General features: G+C 47.5%; 1 protein-coding gene across 1 annotated transcript; it reads right to left on the bottom strand.

The window, feature by feature from the left end:
* Nucleotides 1-2,273: 2,273 nt before the first annotated feature.
* On the bottom strand, nt 2,274-17,349 carry FSTL1 (follistatin like 1; the record flags this gene model as incomplete). The annotated part of the gene is made up of 9 exons (XM_008631883.2): nt 2,274-5,486; nt 5,748-5,845; nt 7,545-7,655; nt 8,859-8,971; nt 9,796-9,914; nt 12,900-13,030; nt 14,666-14,698; nt 15,857-15,986; nt 17,233-17,349. Coding segments are annotated over 9 exons (897 nt in total), but the record flags the coding sequence as incomplete, so codon positions are not given.
* Nucleotides 17,350-18,249: the final 900 nt, after the last annotated feature.

The raw sequence follows: 18,249 nt of genomic DNA, 5'->3' as shown, positions 1-18,249 counted from the left end.
CCGGCTAGAAATGCCAGCTGCTCCCTGCCAAGTGTTTTACACCGAGCTCGGGACACCGGAACTGCCAACTGGAAACTTAAACCATACCCTTCCCTCTGCCCCTTTTGGTCATCCTCGGAGCCCGAAGGAGAGGTGCTGCCTGAACCCGTGTGCCCCATGGCCTCTCCGCTGTGGCTGCTGGGAGTGGAGCCTGGCCCAGTATCCCTGGGCAGCGGGTGTTTTGTCCAAGGGTTGATCTGCTTTGGTCCCTCCAGAACAGGGAGATTGGAACTGAGTGATCTTTGAGGTCCCTTCCAACCCAAAACGTTCTATGGTTCTGTGAGCTGCTGCCGTGGAGCACCAAAACGGAGATACTCCCAGAAGTACCTCAGTGGGTGAAAAGATGTGAAAAGACAGCTTTGGTCTTGAGCCGGGGCATTGGCAGGAGTTAATCCATAACACACATCTGTCAGGCGGAACTGTCTGATGCTGGTCACAGATCGATGTGGAGCTGACCCCTGTCGTACCATACGTATACCAACAGGCAAGGCAGGATCCGTGATTTCAGTTCATTGCTCTTTGAACACAAGTTAACATCAGTGTAGTCAGTAATCATGGGAAGAAGCAGCAGCTATGTGTGATGACGACGAGAAGATTCACAACCCAACGGGATATTGCCTGAACTAAGTCCAGGCTTAAGAAGCAGACTTGCTTCCTTGTGATGCATAGAGGAGCCAAAAAGAAGGGAGTAACAACCTCCCACCTCCTCAAAACACTTCATGTACACAAAAGTCTGTCATCTTAGACTGGAAGAAACAGAAACAAATCACAGTTTGCTTGTACAAACCTTGGTTTAAAGCAACGCATGAAATAGCAACAGTGCTGAGTTCAAAGGTGTCCAGAATACTGTGGACGAAATCCATGGTCCACTTGTCCTTCCTTTGGTGCTCTTATGAACTCTGGACTTCACCACGCCAAATATTTTGATATGACAGCTCCCATTGCTGAGAGGAGGAACTCGTCAGGGCTATGCTCAGCCTTCAAGAAAGAATGTGCCATAGTGGGTAGGAATGAACAGGTCACTTTCCATTGGACTTGTTTAATTTGTTTTCCAAGACTGTGGATTCACAAATGTAAGCCGTGCTGTGAACCCAGAGATAGCTGCAGGACAGACACTTCACCAATATTGTTAACTTATCAACATACATAATTTTTCCCACTCTACAAAGATTGTACTGTTCCAGGAGAGTTTTAGGAGAGTTTATGTAAGCACAAGAGTAAGGTCATCTGGATTTTGCTATTGTCTTCTGTAGTGCTTTAAGCCTGGTTCTTCTCAAGGTGTGTCCTGTGACCTGGTTCAGGAATTGAGTCTTATTATAGATGAGTTTGCTCCTGTCTTCAGAACTCAAGTTAATAAATACCTCACAAATGCAGTTCAGAGTCTTGATCAACCACTTAAATAGCCTATTTCTCAACTTGAAACTTAACAGCACCGGAGAATTGGGATTAAGGGTATGTAGCTATAGTGCAGCAATTTAATACTCAGATGTGCTTAACTCCGTGAACAGGTCAGGGCTTTTCCCAGGCTTCTACAAGCAGCGGGCAACAGAATTTTTGCTTTTCCTCTTTCCCACCTCAAAATCACTTTGCTTCAGTAAGTATGCATGGTGCACATGGCAAACTATTTATAGTGCCACCTAGCTAAATTTGTGGCTGCCGCTTCCATTCATTCCTTCTTAAAATCCTGGGAAATTCTTGCAGTAGAAATTGCAGTAATGAAGCAGCCTCACTTTGCAGTTGGGCAGTGAATGGGCAGGAAAAGCCACAGAAAAGACTGCATGTGCAGCAGCTGGTACCTGCCAAAGAGGCCATTTGGTGTGAACAATACATGGAAGAGGCAATGTTTGTGAGCTGTTTGGGGTTTTTTTTGAACAGCTTTGGAAGGAGCACACCAAGTGGAACAAAGCAAGGGAGCTTTCTCTCAGACCATTATCTGCACAGAAGCGCTCACAGCAGTGGCATTACAGTTACAGGGGAGATAAATGGCAGGACACTTCCTCCTGCCATACAACACCATTAAAGGCTATTTCACCATTCAGTCATATTTTCAAGGCCTTTAGTTATTGTTTTTACTTGCCTATGGGTCCTTTGCACCTGATGCCCCAGCTATGAAACAGAGCCAGTCACGTCTCACATTTGTCCAACACACTGAGATCTGTGTATGAACGTGCAAAGACAGATGATTTTTTTTGAAAACAAGTTGTGTGGCTTGTGAAAAATAAACCAAACAAGTGTTATTTTTTAAATTTTGTTTCATTTATTTGGCAGTTATATCCAAACCCCCCTGCTTCAAAAAAATTACAAAATCAAGTAAAATAAGTGCACTAAGGAAACCTACAGAATACTGATAAATTTCACACACGTACAGGAGGGAATATAGAGGGAGGAGTGGGATTTCTTTGTTTGTTGCTTAAATTTGGTTTTTTGGAAAAAAAACAGAACAAAACAAAACACCTTCCCTGCCCCTTGTAGTCTGTACAGCAATCGTCCCAGAGGGCAATGGCTGAAATTCAGCACTTCCTTCCCCAGCAGCCAGGTTACCCTGCAGGAGTTAAGTGACTGACCAGCCTGCAGCAGCCTGAGCGTTGCTCAGTCTGGGCTGCCCTTCCCCTCTGTGCAGGGAGCGGAGATGTTTCGGTCCCCTTTGAGAACTGCTGCCCTTAGAACGGCCCTGCTCTCCACCGCGTCCCTCTGGGAGGGCACAAGGAGGAAGAGGCTCCACAGGCCGCAGCCCCCTCCAGAGACACTGTTGCTGCACTCCCAGCCTGCTGCCCCAGGTTACCCTGGGATCTGCTGTATGGCTTCTCAGAGAGCTCAGCTTGCCGGAGACCGCAGCCCATCCCTCCGCCTTCAGTGCAAGAGCAAGCTCTGTAAACCTCAGCTGCCAGCACAGGTCTCTGGCTGCCCCAGCAGCCACCCCCATCCACAGCCCCAGCAGACAGGAGGGCACAGAGAACACATCACACACAGTGCAGCCTACAGAACCCCTGAAGCCGTGCCTTCGCCTCCCCTTCCTGCACGTGCTCTGGTTTTCACAGTTGGAGATACTCCTGACTGAACAAGATGTTATCCCCATCCAGGGAAAGCCTTTAAGGCAAGCTGTTGTGTTTTCTCTAAGGCACTTTAACAATCCAAGCTGGAAGGAAGTGATCTGGGAGGCACTAACTACCTTTTAGAGCAGGGTTGGAATAAAGCAAAACATTTATTAACAATGTTCCTGTGACTCCAGATCCAGCACATGAAGCCCTTTCACTTATACTCTTGGGAAGGAGCAAGGCTATGTCTAATGGGTGCTCCTATTTTACCAACCACTTCTTCCAGTGTCACCAGAACACAATGACTCTGTCCCAGTGTAGCATTGTCCACATTACCCTCAGCTCATATGGACTCATTCCTCTCACCTTCACAGGTCAAAGCTGCTCAAATCCAGGCCCTCGTGAGAAAAAAACCCAGACTCCTTGTGTATTTATGATGCCAAAACCTCCATGGCAGGGTACATTATGGTTTTCACTGGAAAAGTGGCACTCTGCCAAAGTCAATGGAAGTCCTGTAGCTTCACATCAGGAAAACAGCTCAAAGACCAGACAGCCTTTAACACATCTGGCTCACAGGAAAGAGCACAGGAGGGACCAAGCTTTCTTCTTTTCTTATACTTCTAGGTACCAGCTCATTCCTCCTCTCCAAGGAAAGCACTGTGCAAAAAGGGGAAGGTTGGGACAAAAGTCCTGCTGATCTTCACTCAAACCAGACATGCTTTTGCAGATGCAAGTGGAATTTTGATTGAGTAAGCAATAGGGACTGCAAGACACCCAGCAACAATTGCTGAAGTTGCTCACAAACAGAAAGAGGGAAGTCACAAGCAGTTGTCTCAGGGCACATGCAACTGCTTGGGAGGCACAGCACAGGCACAAAGGGAACATGGGTGTTCAGGTGTGTATGAAGTACATTTGACAACTGCATAAGAAAATCAGCTGGGCTTCAGGCTACAGAGGTGACTATACGAAACAGCATTTCATTCACATCTAGGACCAATGCTCTGAGAAACGTGTGGGATGAAACTGACCCATGAAGGAATGTGAGAGTGGTCAAAGGTGGTCTGATCAATGACACTGAGAAATGCGCCAGTAATGAGGCTTCCAGCCCTGACTCCAAACTCATACCTGGAATCGAAGAATAATGCTGCTACCTCACCCCAGAGGAAGACAAAAAGCCCAAGACGATACCAACAGCACAACTAAGCAGTTTTCTACGTAGTTAAGCTTTTTAAGATACTGTACTAATGGGATTGCCTGGTCCCTCTGTCTCTAGACTGCTTTGGGCAATTAAGAGAGGCACGAGCACAGACTCTGAGCACATGGCCAATGCTAGCTAAGGGAGTGAGAGCTAGAGAGCTGCAGTGGCAATCTGTGTCTGGTGAAACTAATTACATCCAGCCCTGTCTCTTCTTCCCACAAGGGACACTGCTATCCCCAGCTGGGAAATACCCTGTAGTGCAAGGCTCACAATTTGCCTGTGGTGTTTGTGGTGGCTGAGCGCAGTGCGATACAAACTGTGCATGGGCATTACAGCACTGTCAACAACAAAAACCCACACGCTGGGTTTTCTTGAAAGATCTAGAGCTACAAAACATACAAAAGCTGGATCACTACCATAGGAAATAAAATAATAAAGAACCCAAAACAAAAACTAAAAGGGGGAGTCAGCATGTGAATGTGGTAAGAAAAAAATATGATAGCACCTCTAAGGAGGGGGCAGGGAGAGTAAGAGTGAGATGAGGTCAAAAGGAACCATGTTGTGTTGGAGCCCACAATGTACTGGAGGAGCTGATGGGGACAGTCTAGTGGAAAGCAAGGAGGAATGTGCTGGACTCATGCCAGCAGCATGGCACCATGACTCCCAGGTGTCACACTAGGCTGACCAGCTTTGAGGAGCTCAAACCAAAGGGTAAGGTCCTTGGATAATGATGCCCTGCAGCACACGTGTTCAGCCACAAAACTGCCAGGCCTGTATTTTTTGCAGCCAAAGCTGGTGCTGACAATTGTAATGATTGAATTTCTATCTAGCAGTGACCTCCATCCTTTCCCCAGATCCAGGGGAACAAGAAATCCCTGTTAGTTCCTGGAGGGAACAGCCGTCTGCTCTGGGAAAGGGTCCCAGAGGCTGCTGTCAGTCCCTCCCAGCCTTCCAAGGTCCCAGCAATGAAGCTCCCTGAACAGGTGGGCTCTGCTCCCCTTTCCTGGCCCCATTCTCTGTGTATTACAAAACAAATAACCCATTGCTATACATGTAAATATCTGTGACTGGGCAACTGTAGCAGACACTTGTGCATACTGAGATCAGCACTGGAGGACAGGGTGGCAGGTTGGGCCCATCCTCCTGGGCTCCTCCGCTGTGGAGGCCCCTTACATCTCCTTGGTGCTCATTCTCTTGGTCTTCTCAGCCGTCTCCTAGAGAAAGAGAGCACAGAAGTGAAGCTCTGCACTGACACAGGAATTGGTGGTGCTCTGCAGCCTTTGGTTCATTCACAGGCAGTGCCAACACTGGCTTGTATCTTAAAGCCCCACACCTGTATGTGTCTCCACAGGTAAGAGATCCCCCTTTTATTGTGCTCCCCCTTCTACCAGAAGTCTCCAAGTAACAGAAGCAGAGGGAACTCCTCTGGCAAGGGGAGACTTAGTGCAAGCAGACCTTTCCAGCCTCACGCTAACCTGATGCTTCTGCAGTTCCTGAATGTATCTGGCCATTTCCTCCTCAGTCAAATCTTGATCAGGTCGGTGTCTCTGAGCAGGCACCTTCTCATTCCTCCCTGCAAACAGAAATGGAGTTTAGTGTTTTGCAGACAGGGGGTACACATTTCAGATGCTGAACCATGAAGAACAAAGAGAGGCAGGTCAGCCACAGCACCCCTCGAGCTTAAGAAGCCTTTGCAGGAGGACGGTATGGGCTGGCTTCCTAGAAAGAGAACGAGCCTTGTGGCTGCCTGGGACTTCACAAATTGGGTGTCCAGTCTGTCCCTGTCTCTCCCTCCCACGTGACTGATAATAAAAAAACATGGAAGAGGCTGCATATTATTCAAAAGAAACACCTATAATTAGTTCAAACATCTTTGCCTCTTGTAAGGAGTAAATGGAAGCTCAGTGCTACCCAAGTACATTAACTGATATCTAATAAAGAGGTAATTTCACTCAATGAAGATACAACTTGCTGATGTGTTTGATCTGATTCTTCAGTTTCATTATTCCTCTAACCCCTCTGCTGCTCTGACATGGGCAGAAAGTCAAGGAATTGTTATCCCATTGCATGGATGCAGGGAACAAAGTAGGCAGCAAGAACAGGTATTGCATAGCAACTTTGAAGGCTGTTTCTGGGGAGGCAACAAAAAGAGTCTCTCATTCTGCTGCTTAATCTATGACACCTACACACAGCTCCTCTGGCAGCTCTATTAATACTACAGTTGTCTTTTCTCAGGTGAGTTCCTGCTGCTACAGCTAAGTCTGGGCTGAGGGGATCCTGAAGGCTCTGCTGCAGAAAGTCAGATAAACATGAAGAACTCTGTATGCACTGCTGCCGTTCCCCTCTCTCCTACTCTGCCCAAGCTACTGACTATAGATCTGAACCAGTGTACTGCTGGCAGGTCCCACACAACACTGAAACAAAGCTCATGCAAGGGCCTGGTTTCTAGGGAAGAAGGCCAGAAAAATGCAGCAAGGGCTGAGTTGCTAGGGGAGAAGGCCAGAAAAATGCAGCACCATGCTGGTAGGATGGATGTGACTCCTTAGGAAGGACCCATACATTTGCCAACACAGGGAAAAGGTGGTGTTCCACTGGCCCTGGACTATCTGTGAGAAGGTGAAACAGAGAGCTGCTGTTCACAACTGCATCATGACCTCTCACAATTGTACCGTGGCTGTGCAAGTTTAAGGGCCTTCCAAAGGAGGAACAAACAACCCTGCATTACTATGAGTACCACCTTCTTTCATCACCATCATTCTACAGTTTTTGGGGCAAGAAGCTAAAGTGCTTCCTTTGCATTGGATGAAGTTTCCTATATTTCCTCTGGATCAAGACAGGATCCTAGATCCTCTTTTACAAATTCCATAAACACAGATACAGTGAGGATACAGACACACGTACAGGAAAGCTGACTTGCTCATGCCTACACATACAGTTGCAGCCAGTGATCTCTTTGGTCTGCACCAGCTGGATGCAGACTAGCTCTAGTCTGGAAGATTTAGTGCTGAATTTTTGTGACACCAAATCCAAACTACAAACCCCAGCAGCATTGCCCCCAGCTCAGTTACACACTTTCTGACCTCTGGAACAGTACCAGCTTGGGTTTGACTAACAAGGAACATGTGAGGGTTATGCAGAAGCCACTCATGGAGAAGCTGAGGAGAAGCTGGAGAGAGAAGAAACCTGGATAGCTGGTGCCTTTGGAAAGGCAGAGAGCAAGAACTCCTTTTGTCCAAACCCAAACACAGTAACTGTGTGGAGAGCATACGGACCCTCGCACGTCATTGCGGTGCACACCCAGTTCCCACAGGCGCAGACACAGCGGTTGCACTCCACCTGGGTCTCTGCTCCATCCTCATAGGTCTCATCTTCCAAGGCACACTCTGAAGAGGCACAAAACAAGGGCAGTGTTTGTGAGATAGTGAGCAGGCTAAAGACAACTTACTTTGGAGATGCTTTAAGAGAGAGAACAGGTATGAGGTTTAAGGCGAAGCCTTCCTTCCCCCAACCACCAGAAGTTTCCTAATGACTAAAATATTCATGCTGAATTTGGTGAGTGAAATCAGCCAAAACATAATTTTGGGAAAGTCAAACACTTTGTTCTTCTTCCTCAGAAGAACACATTTCAACTTCTCAATTCCAAATGAAATCTCAGCGTTGGATTTGTTTCAATTTCCTTATCGTTATACAAAGAAAAGAACCCCTGAAATGAAAGCTTGGGTTATTCTGATCCAGGTAGGGATATTGTGGGGAAATGATTTATGTATTTATGTATTTATGTATTTTATGTATGTTGCCTTGAGAAAGGAAGGAAAAAAAAAAATTCTCATTTCAGCTCACATTTCTTCTTACAGCTACATTACATGTTTAATTCAACGCCCCCCAAGCACTCAAAGGTGTTAAGTGATAACGAGCCGATGAAGTTTTCCAGGGAAGGTGCAGCATCCCTAGTTTCTCACTGAAACAGGCAACAGCAAGTTCAACTTAATATTCCCAAGAAAGCATGGCCTCTGCCTGCTGCTCAGTGCCACTGCAGTGGGATGTAAGTCTGGTCCCTTTGGACTCACCCCTCAGGGAGACAATGAGATGACTGGCTATGCACACCTGGTCAGTAGAACATTAAGCTGCTTTCACACCAACTGGATCACTAAGCAGGATTTGGAAGGATAGTGAACTTTGAGATAGTCATCAGGGAGGCTCTCTGTGTGAAAGCTAGAGCATAGCAGGACTTTGGTCTGGTCTGATTTTCCTAAGTTATCTGGCCATGAACTCCTCACGTGATTGACCTCTGCACTGTTAAATACATGCCTTGACCTTACAAGCATACCATACCCATTCAAGCTACGTCCTTGCTTCCAAAATCCAAACCTTTCTCATTACAAGGGCTGCAGGAGCTCTGGGACAGAAAAAGCAGTACTTTCAACAATGCAGGGACAATGGTGCTGCTGGATAAGAGGCAGGCATATATTAAAATTATCTCTGGCAGTGGAGTTACAGCACCCTGTAACTGGCCTGAAGCTGATCTCTTTTCTTTCCTCCCTTCCCAGGACCCCTCTTGTTCCCCAAGATAAGTGAGGAGTTCCTACTTTTCTCTGGTGGGTTGAAGGATGGGCTGAGGCACTTGAGAAATTCATTGAAGCTGAGCTTCCAGTCAGCATTTTCATCTGACAGCTCGATGAGGGCATCTACGCAGAGTCCCCTGAAAGGAAACACAGAGGCTTGTTCTGCACAGGGCTGTGCTAGGCTGGTCCCTGTTCTACTGTCTTCAGAGTGCAGGTGAGTAAAAACAGTAATAACTAGGGAGACTCCATTAAGATGTCTGGCAGAAGTGGCTTCTCTAAGGAAACCTCATGGGATACAGAGAAAATAAAAACAGTCACAAAATACTCTGGCAAGGGGCTGAGCATTGGGGGTATATTCAGAACAGCAGGAGTAGGACATCCACATTTGTTGACACCTACATGCTGTGACACAGGTAGAGGTGCAAGCACAGCATAACCACAAGCAGCCTTTTCTCACAGAGTGGCACACTAAGAGAAAGGGAACCTCTCAAACTATACGCTGCATATGAGCGGTGTTTTCCCACCATCTTCCTTGTGCTGGATCTAGCTGTAAGCAAAAGGTGAGGGAAGTCCTCTGGAAAGCTAATTTATTAGGAAATTGAAAGAAGATGACAAATCTTCTGTCACCCAACTCCCTTCTGGCTGCACAAGTGCTAGATTTAAGGCAAAAGAGGGCTGGAATACATGCCTAACATGAAAGGTAGAGATAGGACTGCTCCTCTTGCGGTGTTCACACCTATTTAAGTGAGGAGCCACTTCATACAAAGTTATCTTTGTCAGTGCAAACCCTACCTGATATTTGGTCTGCACCAGCTGGATGCAGAGTAGCTCTGGTCTGGAAGATTTAGTGCTGAATTTTCATGACACCAAATCCAAACTACAAACCCCAGCAGCATGAGTGAATTTCCATGTTCCGTTCTACCACATCTGCCCTCCCTCTGGCACCCTGTTCACTGCCCACCTGAGCAACTTGTTGGTCTCCTGGTCCATGTAGGTGGTGATGTTGATGGCAGTCTCATTCTGCTCCACAAACTTCAGGAATTCAGTGGAGTCCAAGCGAGAATCACCATCATCAAAGCTCTGCAGGGGAAGATGGGAAGATGTGAGAGGCTCTCATTTATCAGTTCAAGGTACACCTCTTCCTTCTTCCTCTTCCATATTTACTTAGCATTTTGAAGCTTTAGTGAGACAAGTTCCATTATCCCTGTTTTTCACAAAGCAAGAGGCTCAGAGAAAAGCAGCAACATATCCATATTAGCCTCAGAATGAGAGAGAGATGATCCTAGCCTTGTCCTCACAGATAAGCTACACTGCCTTTCATTCACCTCCTGCTGCTTGATTTATGGCTCTAACCCTATTTCTCCTCTTTGTTCCAGCCAGCTCTTAGTTTTCTTATATACGTCCTGCCTTAAAGCAGACCAGTTGCATTCAAGGAGGTGTCAGCTTTCCAATATGTGTAAATCCAAAGCTGTGCCTGGACTCTGACAGTGACAAAAGGGAAAATCACAGGAAGCAATTTTCTGCTGATACCAGGGAAAAAATTTAATGCAATAGCACAACATCTCACCATCAACTTCTTAAGCTCCTGACAAGGCTCCTGGCACTGAAGAGCAGCGTTTTTAGCCCCAAAATCCTGGCTGTACTCCCACAGAAGTAATTGCATTTTGCCTTCCTGTTTGGAGATGTGACACCACAGTGCTGGGCACGCAGCAGGAACTGCTGTGCCCCCTCAGAGACAGCTGCATTCCTGTGAGTGGAAAATTAATCCTGCACACAGACTGCTGCCACCTAATTTTTGCTGCATGATTGGGGTAGGTCACTGTGGCTCCTTGTGTAGTGCTCTCAGGAATGCTGGAAGAGACACTCTTGTTACCTCTGTGTGTTTCAGGAGAAACATCTAGGGCTAGGGAAATTACTCTGTGTGCTTATCCTCCATAACTGCTCCACAGGTCAACTTCCACTAGACTTTGAAGCCTCTTGTCCTGCTTTTTTTTTGTGAAAATGACTGCAGTTCTCTTAATGACCCAGACTGTTAAGTGAGTTTTCTTGCCTTTCAAAGCTATGGTCTGCATTAAGGCATTCCCACAGAGACCCTCCAAAATGGAGCAGCTTCCCACTACTGGCCTTGCTCCTCTTGAAATAATGTCCTTCAAGGTCATGGCCTGCCTGACCAACAAAGCACATCCCAGTGAGCCCCACAAGTCAGGTTTCCAGGAGGGAAATAGCTTAATGCTACATCTGCAAACCTCCCCATCAAGGAGAAAAGGGAAAAGCTTCATGTCAGCTACGTCTCCAGTGTTTCCACATGCAGGGCAGGAATCAGGCCATTTGCTGGGCAGGCTTGCAGAGCCCCACAGCTTGGCACGACAAAATTCCTCCAGTGACTGCAGACACTCATTGCTGACACAAATTTCTGTGTGTTTGAAACCACTTAGTTTGTTTTACCTTGATTTGTCTCAAGTTTTTCCAAACTCTGAATTCTGCTTTAAAAATGTTTCAAAGCTTTAAGAATAAGGTAGTTGATAAGGTGGATTACACCTGACAAAGAATCACAGAAACATTAAGGTTGGAAAAGACCTCCAAGATCATTGAGTCCAACCTCTGATGGAACACCACCTTATCAACTAAACCACAGCACCAACTGCCACATCCAGTTGTTTCTCGAACCCTTCCAGTGGTGTGACTCCACCACGTCCCTTGGCAGCCCCTCTTTCCCCAGCCTGTAGCACTGCCTGGGGCTGTTGTGATGCAAAGGCAGGACCCAGCACTTGGCCTTACTGAACCTCATACTGTTGACCTCGGCCGCAGAAATTCACCGGTTGGTACAAGTAGAGGCATTGTTTTGCCATAGGAACTTCCACCCAGTGGCTGGGATCAGTGCTCCAGAAAAAGTGGGACAGTAAAGAGAACATGAGGCTGCCTGCCTCTGAGCTGCAGCCATGGGATGTCACCAGCACACTGACAGGCGTGGGGACAGCAGGTGTGAACAGGTTATGCAGTGACAGTGCAACAACCCTGTGGCTGGCTCACGCGTTTCAGCAAAGCCCATGACCTGGGGAGACCCTGCAAAAGTGGCTGGGGACAGCACATCTGCAGGGAGAGGGACCGACACAGGACACTGCTGCTTTTGGGTGCTGGCAGGCACTGACAGGAGTGCCCAGGGCAGTGGGTTTCCACACACAGAGCAGCTTTAATGGCTACAAATGTGAGGATGCTCTGTGGAGCGAGGGGACCAGCTCCTCTGTCTCACCAGGGGGTGCCATTGCCATGGCAAATTTGCTGGCAGCGCTAACTCCTGTCAGGCACCATTAATCTCTTGCTGTCAACAGCTCATGATTTAAATGCTCTCCCCTCTTCCCCACCTGCTCCTCCAGCTCCATCCTGAATGCTTTGAAGTCTCTATCAGGAGCCAGGCACGAGGGGGAGGGACACAGCAGTGCATGTGGCAGGAGCATGGCAGAAGCTTGGGATCTGCTGGTTACAGAAGGGGGTGGGGATTGGCTGAGGACAGACTGATGGGGAGAAGAACAGTATTATTGCAAGGCCCAAGACACAAGTGGCTCCTTTCACTCTGCAGAGTACTAGGGAACTGCCAGCTCTTGGCCACAACTGGGACATATTCCTTTAAGCCCCCCAAGTGTCCCCTATATCCATCTCAATATGGCCTTGGGACTATCTGGAACAAAGGATCAGCTGCCACAGCTTCCTGCATTTCCAGCACTTTCACCTTTTTTCCTCTGGCTTTTTACCCCTGAGATTAGTAGTTCTCTACTCTGCCACAGGCACATGTGGCTTGCCCTCCTCCTTTTCCCCAGGGCAGGTCAGACACCAGGAGCCGGAGAGGCTCCACATCTGGTTGTCACAAGCTGCGTCAGTGGCTCAGTCAGTGGCTGCTGCAGGCAGCCCATAACACATCAGGCTGTAGGACTTATCAGATCCCTCTGGTCCCCAGTTCCACAGGCGCATCACACACTGGAGCCTCTCAGCTGCAGGCACAGCAGCTGTTTTACAGTGACAAGGCAAGAAGTGTTGTTTGGGCTCTGAGGCAGGTGCTGCTCTACTTGCCTTGAAATATTTGTCCAGGACTTCACTGTAGTTACTGCCCTTGGAGAACCACCCATCTGGGATAATCTCAGCTTCCAGCCACTGAATGACCCGGCGACGAAGCTCATCCCTGTCCGACTGGTAGCAGACAACTGTAATGGGAGACAGTGCAGCAGAAGGAAATACAAGGGTGAGAGAAATGAAGCTGGCAGGGAGACCACAGAGAGAGGCCTGGGAACAAAAGCCAGCCAGCCCACCCTGATGGCAGTTTGCAGCCCCTCAGTCTGGTCCTTGGAGTTACATCACTGCCAGATCCAAGCAGATGTGTCATGTGCTGAATAGAGGACAGGCTGTTGGTGACACCATGTGGCAAGGCCGGAAAACAACACTCCTGCCAAAGCTCTTCCTTCCCATCCCTGAAGCTTGTGGAAGAACAACCCCGAGCTGACTCATCTTGGTGTGAAGGAGGGAGGAAGGTAACTGACAGTCCCCAGGCTTCCCGACACTGTGCAGAATTGGCATTCAGCTGTCAACCCTAAAATACCAAAACCTCTATCCTCTGCAAGGGTGAAGACTAGACTGAGCAAGCCTTTCTACCACTCTTCTCCAAGATTTGAATTTTAGGGCCTACTATCTCAGGAAATTTTGTTTCTTCAAAGCCCTGATTTGTCCACTCTGACTGGAAACAAGAGGGGTCAAGTTGGGCTCGTTCACTCACAGTGCTTGCCAGTGTCACAGGTTTCTCCAGGTGGTTATCACTTCGTGTGCTAGTACAAACCATGCCTTTGGAAACAAAACTGAAAGCCTGGCTGTGAATTATCACACCTGCCCAGTGGTCAGTGAAGCCAGAAAAGGAATCAGCATGCATTCACGTCACTTACACACACTAAAGATCTTCTGAATACAGTGACTACTATCACAACCAGATGGAGAGATGAAAAAACCCAGCTCTGTAGGGATTCTGCATGTTTAATTTTGAACTTCTTTAAAACTGCTCTACGGTGGTGGCCATGCTCTGACATGGTCCTTCCTCTTTGGTTTGTATGAGACTTTGCTCTCATCTGTCCTAGGAAATTAAAGTTGATGATTATACAGCTCCAGTACTTAAGAGGTCATGACTGAGAAAAGGAATTCCCCTGATGAAGCATGAGCCATGGTCCTAAAATCCAGAGTCTTAAGTACACATGGCAATACATAAGGGGAGAAACCAAGCACAGGGAATCAAAGAGGCTTATAATTTAGGTGATCATAGAATCATTTAGGTTGGAAGAGACCCTTAAGATCATCTTGTTGGCTGATGGTAGAGGCATTTCAGCTGTACCTCCTGACTCTCTGCCTCTGCACCCATTGGTTCATCACTCCTAAAGCAAAGTTTCCTTTTAAAAGGGTGCTCTTGGAGTTGGGGACAGCAGCTCCACAGTTGTTCTGTCTTATATCCCCAGTGAAGGAGGTCAAAGAGTGCTCCATCCCTCAGTCTGGGTGATGAGCACAGTTTGTGTCCCTGGGGGCAAACTGGGTTTCACTGCACCTTGACTATGCTGAGTCCCTGAGACATCCCAGCATAGTGAAAAGCCCAGGAAACGTATGAGTTCTGAAAGGTTGCCCAAGAGTAAAGAGCTGGGCAATCACATTTCTGCTGATTTATCAACTCAGACTCTGGTACAGGCCGTGCAGGGTATGACTTTCACACAGAGCTCTGCCAAGTCCCCCAGAACACCCTCCTGCCCATCTCCCAGAGCATACAAATGCATACAGAGGCCTCAGCCAAACAGGAGACAGCTTCTTACCTGGACTTGCAGCTGGATTCTCAGACTTCTTCTCTGTTAATGGAAAGACAGAAGAGGACATTTCTGATGCAGTGTGTAGCAATACGAATCTTTTCCCACCATGGGTAAAAGCAAAGGAACCTGGGACTCTTTGGAAATATGGGGGCCACATATGTGATTGAGGGGCTGGAATCCCCTGGACGCAGAGGAGATACTGAGGACAGTTTAGATTGAAGAACTGAAGGCTCAGGGACAATGTCATCAATGTTTATAAATCTGATGGAAGGACATGAGGAAGACTGCACCAGACTTTTATCCATGGTATCCAGTGACAGGGCAAGAGACAGTGGGCACATATTTAAACACATGAAACTCTGCCTAAACACAAGAAAACATTGCAGCTGGCATGGGGGATGTTAAACAGCCTCATTGATGAGGCAAAATCCTTGCTCCTAAAGTTATTGAGGTCAGTTATGAACATGGATGATAGTATTGGTTTTAGGAGTTTATCCTGAGAGCATGACCTTTCCTCAGCAGTTAAACTGAGACATTTACCTGGCTGAATCCAAAAGCTCAGAGAGGAGCAGCAGGAGCAAAAAGTTGCCCTGCTCCCCTGAACGCTGCACTCCCAGCACCTTAGGGAGACAATAGCTCCAAGATTCCACCACAGCCAAGGTGTCAGGATTTTGAGTGCACTAATGAGGGCCTTAACGATCCTGCTGGCCTCAACTAAAGCCTCCATCCATACTCTAACTGTGAGCCATGAGGCTCCATTTCATATCTGATGTCTCAACCCCTAATCCTTGCCTGTGATCATTATGCTGCAGCCATGCCTGTCTCCAGCTCTGTTGCAACCACTCTCTTCCACAGATTGTTGATCCAGGCCCTGACTTGGTGACTGTGTTGATCTCAGCCTTGCTCCAGACTGCATTACTATGAGTTTTTCTGGCTGTTGTCTGATTCTAGTTTCCCGAATCACCAGCCCTGACTTTATGACTTGATTTCAGGCCTACTTCATCACCAGCAGCTTGCCTGGTCATCTGGACTCTTGCTTGAATCTGGCTACTGTTGAGAGGCTTGCCTTGTTTACCCCACTCAGCAACAGTGGGACAAGATCTGGGCTGATGAGGCCTCTGCCCTTCCTTGTTATCATGTTTCCCCTTCCAACTCTTTGTCTCTCAGAGTGCAGCCAGCCCTCCTGGCCAGGGTTACCTTTGCAGTGGCCATCGTAATCCACCTGGATCTTGGAGCCAGTGAGGCAGGCATCACGGTGCAGCTCACAGTGGTTCAGATATGTCTTGCCATTGCTCCCGCACACAGGCCTCTTGTGAGGTTTGCATTTCTGTGGGAGAGCCAGAGAACACAGCGTTTTACCTGCCTCCTTGGGACAGCTAGAGGGAGGCAGGTGAGTCCCCACCATCAGCCCAGCTCAGAAGTCCTTGGCATAGTCCCTTTGGCCCTGTGTTTGGAACAGGCTAACTCATGCATCATTACCCCAGAAAAACCCACGCAGGGAAGTCTGTGGGTGTGAGTTCAAAGGCCTCCCTTCATCCCAGTTTCTATCACCACCAGCATGACAGGAGTCTTTCTGAAAGCAGACCCTGCAGAGAAATCAGTGCTCAGCATAAATACAGAGCATAATCCTGCAACTGCTGCTCCATGTGCCATGGACATGTCACAGGTGTTTCTGTGCCTCTGGTCTATGCACCTGTCCTTGCTTGGCTCCATTGCATCTCCCTGTAGACTCTGCTCCACTCTTCTGCAACCAAATGGCAGAATAAGCCATCAGCCATGAACAAACAGCACAGCCTAAGGCAAAGAGAGTTCACCAGTGCCACTGTTGAGGCTATGAGCTTCTTTCTTCTGTCCCTTTTGGGCTGGCCAAGCCTACCCAGAGTGACAGACTCTCTTCCTACTAACAGGGCACTTCACTCTCCAGTGCCAGGCTGGTCATGTCAGAGCTGCAGGCTCTGAGGGAAGGGGGAACGAAGAACCACATGGCCATTCCCAGGAGCCAGGCAAAAATGTTTTGAAGGAATGGGGCAGAGCAGAGTAGGGAGACACTGTGTCTCTACAGCTGGGAAAGACTCTTCTAATCATCCCTGACTCCCTGCTGGATAAAGCTATTCATCCTCACAGCACTCTACCACAATTATTTCCATTATACAAAAGCTGATTTTTAGTAGGGTGCTTGTAACCTCCTCAAACAAGACGCCAGTGAGGGCAGGCTGTCTTGGAGCTCACACACCACTCTCTAGAGTGCCCTTCAAAGCCAGCTGCATATCCCATACCCCACTGGGCTTTCCCAACAAAAGACCTCCAGTCAAGTCTCCTGTGCTTGTGAAGACCCTAGGCAGTCCTGCAAGCAGGACAGCTGTGAGTTCCAGACTATATCTACCCTACAGGGCTCTTCTCCCACACAACACTGGAAACAATCCTGTTGTTTGAAGAGCCACTGTGAATTTGCAGCTGCTTCAAAACAGCCATAGCTTTATTCTATCATGGGATCCTTCCAGTGAAAGAAACCCATCTGGGGGGTGACGGTGGTGACACCTGTCCCAGACACAGAACCTGTGCTGCTCCCGTACCTCAATGCAGAGGCAGGTTGGCTCTCCCTTCTCTGTCACTGCACACTCACGCCCAGCTCCACAGAAAACATTGGCACAGATCTTAGATTTGCTCCTTGGCTCCTCCTGCAAGATACAAAGTCAGAGACACAAAATACATTATTTCCCAGAAGAGTAGCAACACAGTTTAAAAAAAATAACACATTTAACTGGTATCAAGACCAAAAGGTACCACGGTGGTGAGGTGGGGATGACAGAACAAGAGAGATATGACTGCAGTAGATGGACAGCTCAGACAATAAGGAAGAGCAGACATAAGAATGAGGGCTACAGTCCCAACAATACAGGGTTTCCTTGAGGTCATTCCTGGAAAATCACCTGAGAGAACTGGAGCAAACATGAGCAAGAGGAAGTCTAGCATGAATAATTTGCTCATGTCAAAGACGGCTGTCTTTAAAATTTCTTCTCATGGAGGGTAGGGAGCAGAAATGTCTTTGCTTGAGACATTGAGGAGGAAGGTGAACATATCCCTAGAGGAAGGTGCAATAGCAAACAGGCAAAAGAAATTGCCATCAGGCACCAGATAATGTCCCCGTCACAAAAAAGTCACAAAACTACATGACCCATTATCTTGCTTTCACTGGTCAAGATTAAACACTTAAAAGGAAGCAGAGCTGTCATGGATAAGATAATTATACAGTAACCCTCCCATAATGAAAATTCCTTCCTGGTTCCTGACAGCCTGCAGTTGACTTATGCCCTGCAGCACAATTTACAAGCTTTACAGTTTTCTCCTAGCCAAAGCCATCACAAGTATTGTTGTTCACATTTTTTTTTTTTTTTGAGTCCCAATGCATTCCTAAACTGGTGACACCTAGCATGGAGTATTTCCATAGTTTAATCATGTTTTTGATACAACCACCACTTACTTTTATCAATTTAATGCCTTTTTAAAATACACTTTTAAAAGAGAAGGTAGTTCCAGGGGTTCAGACTTTGAAGACCCTGGCTTAATTCCCTGCTTTGCCATTAATTTCA

The sequence above is a fragment of the Corvus brachyrhynchos genome, unplaced genomic scaffold, assembly GCF_000691975.1.
Source record: "Corvus brachyrhynchos isolate BGI_N302 unplaced genomic scaffold, ASM69197v1 scaffold3, whole genome shotgun sequence".
Classification (NCBI taxonomy): Eukaryota; Metazoa; Chordata; class Aves; order Passeriformes; family Corvidae; genus Corvus; species Corvus brachyrhynchos.
Note: the sequence above shows the minus strand (reverse complement) of the source record. Positions and strands in the feature narration are given on the sequence as shown.